A 12,962-nucleotide genomic window follows, 5' to 3' on the forward strand; every position below is an offset into this window, starting at 1 on the left:
GTGTATCAAATTTGATGGTGACTTCCTAGTGGCTGATAGGAGCACCACATAACTATGCGAGCTCACCTATAACTTATATGCTAAATTCTGCGAACCAAATGTCAAAATTTTTAAAACTCATCCAAAACAAATATAATGCATTTGTTTCCTGCCAATCAAATAATCCCTTATTTATAAAATTTAAGTGCCGGAACATATTACACATAATTCACCATTGCATGTCATCCATAAATTTGACAAGAGAGCCGAATCTAAAAACTATTAACATGAAATATGAGAAATAATGTCATTGAAAAAGGGCTAGAATATTAATTTAATGTAAATAATTATTTACAAATGCTTACCGGGTAAATTACGTAACAAGTGATTACGCGTGAGACCACAAGGCACAGCGGGAATCCATTCTAATTCGTAACCAAGCAACCTGATTTTGACAAGGCTAAGTCCATTTAGTCTACTCCCATCGCCTGCTCGGAGGGGAAGAAACTGCGGCCATTGTTTTCCGCTCCCGTTGTAAGAGCTTCCTTCTCGACCACCTTCATCGGTATTCGTCGCGATGCTCTCCGTTTGCTTGTTTGTTCTCATTTGATTTCTGCCTCTAGGGTTCGATGAGCTCCGGCAACTATTGTTGTGCCTGAATGTTTATATATGTTTGTCTGATTTTTAATTTCACTTTTTTCCTATATATGTTTGTCTGATTTTTAATTTCACTTTTTTTTTTTGATTTTTGGGTAAAGGCGATGGCGGCGGAGGCGAACTGGGAGCGGCTGGTACGAGCTGCTCTGAGGAGGGAGAGGGTCGGGGTGGGTTCACTTGGGCAGCCTGTCAGTGGGATTGCAGGAAATGTTCCTTCTTCTCTGGCAAACAACTTGCACATCGACGAGATACTTAGAGCTGCTGATGAGATACTTGAAGAGGATCCCAATGTCTCTAGAATATGTAAGCTTCAAACTTTTGTTACTTCTTGTGCAAGTTTCATTTTTCGGTTGGTTAGGGTAAGAAATCGTTTACACATTATTAAGCAAAAGTCGAATGATTTTAAGCATTGGTTAAGTGTCTTTGTTGTTTGACTGCATGTTGATAATCTTAGAATTTAGTGGGAGCTTTGCTTTACAAAAATACATGAAGACTGGACCCGTTGAAGTTGGGCGAATGGTGGTACTGTTGGCACAACATTTGTAGGTTTTGGTTGGTCGTTTGGCTAAGGGGAAGAATGTGCAGATGCCAGTGATGCAGTTTTTTTGGGAAAATTTTTTATTTTTAGAGGCGATACCAAACTGGAAAATAAAATGATTGGATGTTGCTCCATTTTGTTGAAAATATCATAATAAATATATAATTTTGATTGAAGAAATTTGAGAAGAATTTACAGGCATGTAGGTAGTAACTTTGTTATGTTCAATCAGGCTGGAATGCAGGATGATCCTTGGAAAAGTTATCGCCTATTACCTAATATCTACTTGTATGCCCCGTGCTAGTGATGGATATAGTGAATTCCGAGTGGTGAGTTGCTAATAGTAAATGTTTTTTTGACGTATTCGATGGATCTTATTTGACATATCTTCTTACAGTATCAACATTTTCTGTTTTTTCAATTGCTTTTGTGCTTTTTATATACCCATTATAATTTTTGACATAAAAAAGTAGATGATTTTTTCGTAGATTTGGATAGATTTACAGCACCAAAACAGTCATACATTGGATGACACTGGCACAGTAGTTGGATTTAGCAGCAAACAAGTATAAGGAGTGGTTACATAATAGGTAGTCTATGTGTCAAACCAATATGGTCTCTATGAATTAGTCATCTAATGATCCCTGTTTTCCAGCTTAAAGGAGCAGTTGGGAGTGCAAGTGGGAATACTAATATAATTAGAAAGAATAGATCATGAAGTTTATTGATAGCAGTAATTCCATTCTTTTCTACTGATCTTCCCTGATCTTTTTACTTCTTGGCTCCACAAGTGATTTAATCTGGATCCCTGTTTAGTCATTAACAGAGCCTGGCTATGTTGCGGGCCATATCAAATGTAGAACTGTTTATTATTTATTATTCCAGCTCAGCTTAATTGAAGTAATTCTTCTAAGAAAAAACAATAACCCAATAACACTTTTGTATGTATGTCATGTCATATTGTTATGTGAGTGTGGAAATCATCTCAAAGTATGACTTTCTGTTGGAATCACAACTAATAATCCTTTTGAAATGTGCTGCTCATTTTGTCCTTGGACATTCACATTTGAGCTTCTGTTTTGCTTGCCATGCAGTATGTGAACATGCTTATTCATTGGCCCAAAATTTGGATCCTAACAGTGAAGGTCGAGGTGTTTTGCAATTCAAGACTGGTTTAATGTCAGTTATAAAGGTATATCTTGCTTAATTGTAATGCTTTGAGCCGGATCACAATTTATTTATTTCAGGTTTCTGGGTTATTTGATGTTCCAAAAACTTTATCATTCACCAAAAATTTATAATTTTGTTCTTAGAATCTAGACCCGACTAATTATAATTTTTTTGGTTGAAATAAATTTCAGCAAAAACTTGCTAAACGAGAGGGTGGAGCCATTGATCGGAGCCAGGATATTACTCGTTTACAGGAGTTCTACAAGCGCTATAGAGAGAAACACAAAGTGGATGAGCTGTGTGAGGATGAAATGAAGTTGAGGGAATCTGGTGTTTTCAGTGGTAACCTTGGAGAGTATGTTTCTTGGGTGTCATATGCTCTGCAACATCCAATGAAATGCTTCCTTCATTGTATTGTTGAAAAAAATGTCAACAATTTTTTTATTTTAAATGTCAACCTGAGAATTGGTTAAGTAAAAATAGCTACTTTGTTAGATACTTTACATGTTAGGTATTGCTATAGAGTTGTGATGATAGCTTTCATGAAGCTTTTTTTAGTGTGTGATTATGACTTGGTTTGGTAGTTTAGTGCCTTTGCTGCATTGCGCTCGCAATGTGACATTTTGAGTGCTTCTTTGGTGCAGTGATTGTTGTGGTGTTTCCCCATTACGACCAATACTTTACTTTGTGAAAAGTATTGAATGTGATTAGTCTATGTGCCCAAATAATCATTCATCCTTCATAGTTCTAACAGGCTATGTCCTGTTTTGACCAATTTCTCTTAGATTGTTTGCTCTTCGATCATTTTCTTTTTTGCCATTTATGCTCAACAATATATGAAACTAGGGAATTTAGAGCAATGCTTTGTGTTTTTTTTAGCCTGTTGGCTAGATGTTTAGTATTAGAGCTGAAGAACTTTTTATTCAACCTTGAGGAATTTCGGTTTCTTTTCTGCACATTTTGGAAAACAGCATGAGTGATAGCTATTGCGTACAATAAATCATATAACAATGGCAACTTGTATTTGGAGCTAAATGGTAAGAAGAGAGATCAATTTGACTGGGATGCATATATGGGTTCAATTTCATGTTAACTAGACAGGGAATTGCCCTAACATGATTCAACTGGAATTTCTTACTCAAAAATTCGATTGGCATATAATTGTTTGGTCATATGTTTTCCTCAGTTGTGTCTGCGTAGAAGACTAAAAGCAAGCAAAAATTGTCTTCTAAAGTTTCATATAAATTATTTATTGACCTTACCGCTGCAAATATGAACTGGCTTCTTTGTACTTGTGCTGTGCAAATATGTGACAATATATGAAATTAAGGCAGTTATTCCTTTTATACCCAAATTCTTCGTAACACTGTACTAATCTTCACCGAAGATCATAAATTTGAGTACTTTCTTGTTAAAATTTGAAATCCATCCATTTAAATACAATTACTAGTATTCTTATATGTAGTTCGCAATTGTTATTTACTTTTAATGTTATCTGATCTTTTTATCAATGTGTCCAAATATCTTTTCTTAGGCTCATATTTTCTTCAATAAGTTGTGCACGTGAAAAATTTTTATGTACAGTTAATAATTATAGTTACATCGATTATACTTGTTTCCACAATTGTATTGGGGATTCCTGACCTTTAATAAAGAGAATTGAGTAAGCTTAATTTGAGTTGTTATTGATGTAGGGATTGTTGTTTTGCCTCAATCCTTAGGAGTCTTGGTGTTTTTAAGTTTTACTTAACATGACTTTTCATCAGTCATATTTATTTTGAATTTAATTAGTATTAGCTAAAGTATATTTTCTTATTTAGTATTAGTTTAGTTTTATTTTAATTTATGGATGGTTGCTTTTTAGTATTCTTTTTTATTGTATTAATGTAATAGTACTTAAGATTATTTGATTCAAATGATTGATGATAGAATATAGAATTTTTTTGACATTCTCTTTGGCAAACAATTTCTCCCAATCTTGTCCACATAATATGTTATGGATTGGCTAGTGCTTCTAATTTTGTTAAAATCTGACAACATTATAAATTTATTCATTGTGATTGTATTATAATATTTTTGTTGATTCTATCTGGTTTAAATTTCTTGATTATTTTTCTAATATAGTTGACCATTCATTTCTCAGTTCTAATTCTCGTATTTATTTTTTGCATTTAAAGAAAATTAGTTCTTGACTTGTTTATTGGTTTGCAATTTTTAAATTTTAAGTTCCCATTCATGATTTGCATACATCACACCATCTTTTTTGCGTCAAGAAATCTAATTTAGGTTGAATAATCTGCTGATAAGCTGATTAAAAATAATCTGCTGATAAATTAGATGCGGTGGCTATTACAAATTTTTATTTCTTGGAAAAGCCAGACCGCTATCAGAAAGCTGCCACCACGCCTAGATAGGTGTGGTTTGAAAATGTTGTTTTCAGTGTTTTCAAAACGTTTCAAAACGCATAAGCTGCCAAAACGTAGTTTACTCAAACAGGTCAGGTGCTTTTTCAAAACGCCACTGCACCAAATAAGCTGCCCCAAACGGGCCCTTAATCGTCATACCTCAAAATTGGTACTGGAGCTTTAGGTTTTTCCAACATTTCACTGAGAAGCGAAGCTATTTATCAGGATATTTTAACAGATTGAAATAAGGATAGGATTTTGATGATTTTGCTTAATCCGTCGGATGAGTTGTTGAATAAGAAGATGAATCAAGTGATGTATGACTTGACAATGTGGAAGCTAATCAAGTTCATGCATGTGATTCCAGTTATACCGATGAGTCCGTTATACTGATGAGTCCATTAAATTGAATGTTAACGTCTATGTTAAAATTTAGTAATAGATGATGATATAACAAGGAATGTTATAGTTAAAGTGTTAATTTAGGATAGTAAATTGATCTTAAAGGATTTTATTGTTTGAGTTCGAGATTTAGATAACATTTTGAATGAAAAATAATGTTTGATGAAGGAAAATTTTGGTTTGCACAAATAAAATTAACTGAGCAAGCTAAAACTGGTAGATTGGCATAGATAAACAAAGCAAAAGGTTGGAAAGGGAACATATTTTATGATCCGACTTGGGGCTTGAATTTAACCAAGATAGGAACGGACGGTCTGACGTTGGAAATCAATTATCTGCAATTCTAATTTAATCACTAATAGTTTAATATTCAAGTAATACATGAAAAAATCACTAAAGAAATTAATTAAAGTTAACAAGTAGAAATTTCTATCTTTCCGTTAGTTGTTCTCGTCTTTTATATACGTTTGATCCTCTTCTGTTCATCTTGTTCAAATATTTAAAACCTAAATAATATAAAAACAACATATTAATTGGCGAAAATTGGTTGAATTTTAATATTCAATTTTGTTATTTAGATTATATAAATCAACAAAAAGGTTATCCAACGATCAACTAATTACTTTCGTGAAAATTTAGGCAACATTTCTAAATTTCAGTAATCACATTTCTTTCAAATTATATTTGGATTACATGTATTTTGCAGTTCAGTGAGATTCATATTAGAATAGATTCTTCATATTGATGGATATAAAAAATATGCATAAAAGATATGTATGTGAAGTAATTTAATAATCAAATAATACACGAAATGACCACTAAAGAAAGTAATTAAAATTAACAAGTAGAAATTTCTATTTTTCTGTTATTCTCGTCTTCTACACGTTTGATCCTCTTCTGTTCATTTTATTCAAATGTTTAAAACCAAAATATAATACAAAAACAACATATTGATTGGCGAAAATTGGTTGAATTTTAATATTCAATTTTGTTATTTAGATTATATAAATCAACAAAAAGGTTATCCAACGATCAACTAATTGTTTGCGTGAAAATTTAGGCAACTTTTCTAAATTTCAGTAATCGCCTTTATTTCAAATTATATTTGGATTACATGTATGTTGCAGTTCGGTGAGATTCAAATTACAATAGATTCTTCGTATGGATGGATATAAAAGATATGTATGTGAAGTATGATAAATATGATAGATATGATGTGTAGAATAGAGATAATAGGAAAGATACACATGATAATCATCGTAGAAAATGATATGTATGATATGGGTAAGAGATATGCATAAAATAGATATATGAATGATATGAGAGATGCTTGATAATAGTTATACAACAGAGTAAGAATAAATATGCATGTTAGTAGATTACATAAAAATGTCTCAGAATAATATATGTATGAAGAATGAAATAACTTATATATGAATGCTTGTATGACCATGTTCAGAGGATGAGCTCACCCCCTAATGCTACAGACAGGGGGCGCAAGTTTACCCGTGCGCATAGAGTTATTCTTCTACCACCCCAGAAAATTGTGACAATTCACTATTCGCTCGTCGACGGGGTAATATCGGCCATGAGCGAGTAAACGATAGCTTATCTCCCGAGAAAATTGTAATGTTTATATTATTAACCACTGTGTCGACGGGATAATGTTGGTCAGGGGCAGGTAAGTACATTTTTACCCAAGACAATTGTAATATGTAGATCGCTAATTGCTGTGATGACGGGAGCCAACGGGGCAATATCGGTCAAAAGTGTGAGGTTTGTTGACGGTGACCCTCACAGAGACAGAAGTATATGTAAAGTATAAAGTAAATGTAAGGTTAAAGTAAATATTTATAGAAAATTAAGTAGTTTTATTTAGAAAAAGTCATTTAGAAAAAGTCATTGATGCGTGCATTAGCAAACATATTTCAGGTTTCTTATAAAAAGATGAAAAATCGACATATTAAAAGATTTTTTATAAACTTGCATGCCTATTGAATTCTTATCTTTGAATTACTGTAGTTTAGAAGTGTGATTACTCTCTGGTTATATTTGGATAATTCATTATATTGCTTTCATATTATATTTATGCTTTAAACATTTCAACAAGATGAATAAAAGATGATCAAATATATATAGAAGATGAACAAACGAAAATGTACACATTTCTACCTGTTAATTTTTAATTACTTTATTTAGTGACTCGTTGATGTATTATTTGAATATTAAATCGTCAGTGATAGAATTAGAAATGCAGAGAATTGATTTCACCGTCCGACCTTTCGTTCCCGTTTATTGACCAAATATTTTCCAAATTTCTGTTAGATTACATCAGGGATCGACTTTAAGCCCATATCCTTTTGCTTTAGTTATGGATGGTCTTACTAGACATTTATAGGAGGATGTACCTTGGTGTATGCTTTTTGCTGATGATATCTTTCTCGTGGATAAGATGAGAGAAAAATCCCAGGAAAACTTGAATTATGGAGGTCTACATTGGAGTTTAAAGGACTTCATTTGAGTAGAACTAACGCTTATTACGTGGAATGCAATTTTAGTGGTAATAGCTCTAGTGACAGAAGTGTAGTGATCAAATTATTAAAATGTGTGAACTATTTAGATATCTCTGGTCTGTTGTTCAAAATGATGGTGATATAGATGGGGATGTTAAAAGTAGAATTCAAGTTGGTTGGTTGAAATGGAGGAATGCTTCGGGCCTTTTGTGTGATAGAAAAGTACCTCTTAGACTGAAAGGAAAATTTTATAAGAGGATGGTGAGACCTACAATGCTCAATTATGGTGCAAAATGTTGGCCTTTAAAAGAGAAGCATAAAATTAAGTGTTGATGAGATCAGAATACTTAGGTGGATAAGTTGCTTGAAACTTAGAGACAAAATGCAAAATGAATGTATCTGTGAATAGGTTGGTGTAGCTCCAGTGACAAACAAAATTAGAGAGAGTCGTATTAGATGGTTTGGTCACATTAAACGTCAACCATCTAATGATATGAGTATGAGAGTAGATGTTTTGGATTCGACTTCTGTTAAGAAAGGCAGAGGTAGACCTAGAAGACTTGGGCTTTATTAGAAATAAATGTAAATATGACACTAAATAAGAGACAATGGAGAAAAAAAGATTCATTTAGCTGACCCCACGTAGTGGGATTAAGGTTTTGTTTTTGTTGATCGCCCGCTCTCATCTTGGTTAACTACAAGTTTCGGGCCGAGTCGGGACAAAATTGGTATTAGAGCTCAGTTAAGGGCAGTAAGAAAGTGATCATGAAAGAGCAAATATGATTATTTTATTAAGTTATAAATAATAGAAATTTAAAATTTTAATTGAATTTATCAAATTATATGATTGTTTTTTCAGGATTATGGATGTTATGGAGGAAGAGGTTAGAGATGAGAATGTATAAACTATTGTACCCCAAAATGTCACAGTCAGTGTTGTGCTTTCTCTGATATGATGAATGTCGTGATTTAGTTGATTAAGAATTCTCAATCTTAAGCTAGCAGCACTGGAGGACCACCAATGGATAAATATTTGAAACTCTTTTAAGTTATGAGACCACCTTTGTTTTCCGGAGCAGGAAGGCTAATGGAAGCAGAAAATTGACTATTGAGAGGGAAGAAAAGCATTGATGCTATGTCTTGTCCATCAGAGAGGAGAGTTACCCAAGCCACTTTTGCTTTTGAGGGTCGGAAGCTGAAAGATGGTGACAAGGCCATATGTAGGAGACGTTTGTAGGTAGAACCAACAACTTGTTGCAGTGGGACGAGTTTGTGAAAACCTTCAGAGATTGGTTTGTGCCACTGTCGGCTAGAAGAAAGATGCAATATAAATTCATTCGGTTGGTGCAAGGAGATAGATCAATTATGGTACATGAAGCGAAATTTACTATGCTGTCAATGTATGCACCCACCCCAGTTGATTCCTAATGTAGAGGAGAAATGCCACAAATTTCTTTTTGGATTGAATTCGATCAGGTAACCATTAGTGCCACTTGGGATTAGTGGAAAGGGTAAGGTGGCTGGAGATTGATTTCCAACAGACTTCGAAGCATAGATATATGCATAAGAGAAAGAGTTCGGAAGAAGTGACATCAACAGTTTATTAAAAAGAAGCAGTCTATTGGTAGGGGTGTAAACGAGTAGCTCATGTTCGACTCGTTTATATTTTGAGCTCAAAAAGTGTGTTCGTGTTCGGCTTGTTTGCTTAGCGAGCCGAACACGAGCCGTTCACGAACAAAGAGTCGTTTTGACAACCCTAATCACGTAGTCATAAGATGTTAAGAATTGAGGCATTATTTTAAACATCATTTGAATCTAATTTAATAAATTTTATTCTATTTTCTTCATCAATACTTTTAATTAATTATAAATCTTTGTAGCCTTGTAGTCAATTAAATTTTTTAAAAATACTACTATATATATAAAATTGATTAGTATTATTTCGAGCCAAAACAAGCCAAACACAAACGAACAAATATTTGTTCGCGTTGTTCGTGTTCGGCTCGTTAACTTAGCGAACGAGCCTAACACGAGCTTCTTCACGAGCCAAATACGAGCTGTTTGCGAACAACGAGTCATTTTGACAACCCTATCCATTGGGAAGAGAATAAAGTCCTACATTGGTCAAGTTGTTAGCTCGGTTGGCAGTAGCATTATACAGCTCTGTATTAAGTGTGGGAAGCAACATCGTGGTGAATGTTTACTTAGGTTGAATGTGTGTTACTTATGCAGATAACTTGAACATCAGTTGAGAAATTACCCTAATGTGGTTCAGAGATCCACATCAGATGCTCACCTAGGAAAAAATCTAGTTCAAGGAATTTTTAGGAAGGATCTACATCTATGAGTGGTCAACAGAGGATAGCAGAAGCTGATATTGTGGCTCGTAAGAAGCAACCAAGTCAAAACATTCATCTAGGAGTTTATTTCTTAACCGATCAGGATCCAGAAGAACATATTACCACTAACGCTGATATATATAGTTTGATATATTTCAGTTATCATTTGACAAGAAATAGTTTTTTGTGTTTCATCTTCATAATGTATATATTCACAGTTGATGTGGAGTTTATGAATTTTGAGGATGAAATTTTATAAGAGGAGATTGTAATAATCAATTTTGAGAAATCAGTTAAAATTTTTGACGACCTAAAATAAATCACAAATTTCATATCCCTAGAATTTCAATCAAAATAATTTTATAAAATTCTACACGAAAAATCGATCAATTTAATATATAATTCTATATGTAAATTTTGAATGAATTGAAAGTTATAAATATCAGAAATTATAAGTTAATTAAACCAAATTAAACCTTGATTATCCCTGCCTAATCTCGTATTTCTGTTTACAACCGCCTCTCCCGTCATTATATTCGCTTGTTCGGTTGAAGAGGGGTTCCATAGCATTTGATTTTTCTCTTCTCCTCTCAATCCCCTTGCACGCCCTCCATTCCCATTCAATTAGCCAATTAGGGGCTCGACGGTGAAGGATCCTGCGATTCTTTACTGTAGCAAGGGGCAAGCGACCACCTAGTAAGCTGCAGAGTGCCGAATCCTGTTTCCCCTCTCTCGATTTCTTCTTTCCATGAGAGTAGCGCACGACTACTGTAGCCACGCGAAGTGAATGACCCGCACAGTGCCACATACGACATTTCAGACTCCAGAGTGAAATCGTTGAGTGTAATTGATTTTAACGACATTTGAACTTTCATTTCCTTTCTTGTTTTTATTTCAAGTTTTTTCTCCTTTTTCGTGCATTATTCGTTTCCAAGTTAATTAAACCAAATTAAACCTTGATTATCCCTCCCTAATCTCGTATTTCTGTTTACAACTGCCTCTCCCGTCATTATATTCGCTTGGTCGGTTGAAGAGGGGTTCCAGAGCATTTGATTTTTCTCTTCTCCTCTCAATTCCCTTGCATGCCCTCCATTCCTATTCAATTAGGCCCTCTCCAGATTTGTTCTTCCCGTGAGAGTAGCGCTTGGCTACTGTAGCCACGCAAACTGAGAGGCGGCATTTTTGGGCTCCAGGTGAAATCAGTAATTGTGAAACTGATTTTAGTGACATTTGAACTTTCATTTCCTTGTTTTTATTTCGAGTTTTTTCTCCTTTTTCGTGCATTATTCGTTTCTGGTAGCCATCAGAGCTCCGAATTTGAGTTTGTTGAACGTGGTTTACGAGCTCCGTAAGAGTTTTAGCATAATATCAGCGAAGGGGAAAGGACATTGGAGGTGTTAGGAAGTAGAGGGAAGAATTTTTTGCAGCTTTGGAAAGACAAACTTGTGCTGAAAAGCCTAATTAAGGTATGAAAGTTATTTTTTTATTAAATTACCTTATAAGCTAAGCTATTCTGAATTCTTAAGTTGTTTAACATTTAAGGTTGTTTACCTTTGGTGAAAAGTTCGAGGCAAGCGTGTAGAAAATCGTCGTAGAATAGCTCCGTAAATCTAAGTAAATAATTCTACGCTAATTTAAGAAGAATAATTTGATTGGCGGAAACTGGTTGAATCTTAAAATTTAAATTTGTTTTTCAGATTATATAAATAAACAGAAGGGTTATCAAGGACTAGCTAATTACTCTCGTGATAATTGAGATGAGTAATTACATTTCTAAATTTCAGTATATTGATTATATATATGCTGCAGTTCAGTGAGATTTATATTATGATAGATTCTTCATATTGGCTCGAGGCAAGCGTGTAGAAAATCGTCGTAGAATAGCTCCGTAAATCTAAGTAAATAATTCTACGCTAATTTAAGAAGAATAATTTGATTGGCGGAAACTGGTTGAATCTTAAAATTTAAATTTATTTTTCAGATTATATAAATAAACAGAAGGGTTATCAACGACTAGCTAGTTACTCTCGTGATAATTGAGATGAGTAATTACATTTCTAAATTTCAGTATATTGATTATATATATGCTGCAGTTTAGTGAGATTTATATTATGATAAATTCTTCATATTGGCAGATATAAAAAAATATGCATAAAAGATATGTAGGTGGAGCATGATATGCATGATAGTTATGATGTACAAGATAAACATAATAGGAAATATATGCATGATAATTACATTAGAAAATGATATATATGATATGGGTAAGAGATATGCATGAGATAGATATATGAATAATGTGAGAGACGGCTGATGATAGTTGTAAAACAGAGTAAGAGTAAGTATGCATGTTAGTAGATTGCATAAAAATGTCTCAGAAGAATATATGTATGAAAAATGAAATAACTTATATATGAATGCTTATATGTGCATCTTCAAACGAGGTGCTCACCCCCTAATAGTACAGACAGGGGACGCCAGTGTACCCATGCACGTAGAGTTTTTCTATTACCTCAGGCATTGTGATAGTTCACTAACCGCTGTGCCAATGAGATAATATTGACCAGGGGCGAGCATACCAAAGTTTATCTCTCGAGGCAATTATAATGTTTACATTACTAACCGATATGACGATGAGATAATATCAATTAGGGGCAGTAAGGGCTTTTCTACCCTAGTTAATTGCGATATGTAGATTGCAAACCGTTGTGCCAATGGAAACTGACGGGACAATATCGGCCAAGGGTGTGTTAGGTTTAGAGCTTGAAATTAACCAAAATGGGAACAGACTGCCGGATGGTGAAAATAAATTTTCTGTTTTTCTATTTCTATCACTAAGAATTAACTATTCAAATAATACATGAAAGATCAACTAAAGAAAGTGATTAAAATTAGCAAGTATAAACTTGTACATTTTTGTTAGTTATTCGCGTCTTCTATACACATTTGATCATTTTCT

The 12,962-nt window shown here is 33.8% G+C and overlaps 1 protein-coding gene across 2 annotated transcripts in view; it reads left to right on the forward strand.

Annotated features, from left to right (window-relative positions):
• Positions 1–388: 388 nt before the first annotated feature.
• The window catches only part of LOC110024346 (callose synthase 9-like), a gene marked incomplete at its 3' end in the record, with an annotated part of 106,328 nt that continues 93,754 nt past the window's right edge, over positions 389–12,962 (forward strand). The window contains 4 exon segments of one of the 2 annotated variants that reach the window (XM_020724251.1): positions 389–544; positions 738–939; positions 2,269–2,366; positions 2,536–2,699. In XM_020724251.1, coding sequence (XP_020579910.1) covers positions 741–939; positions 2,269–2,366; positions 2,536–2,699 — 461 coding nt within the window. 2 annotated transcript variants of the gene reach the window in all.

The sequence above is a fragment of the Phalaenopsis equestris genome, unplaced genomic scaffold (assembly GCF_001263595.1).
Source record: "Phalaenopsis equestris unplaced genomic scaffold, ASM126359v1 Scaffold000254, whole genome shotgun sequence".
Taxonomy (NCBI): domain Eukaryota; kingdom Viridiplantae; phylum Streptophyta; class Magnoliopsida; order Asparagales; family Orchidaceae; genus Phalaenopsis; species Phalaenopsis equestris.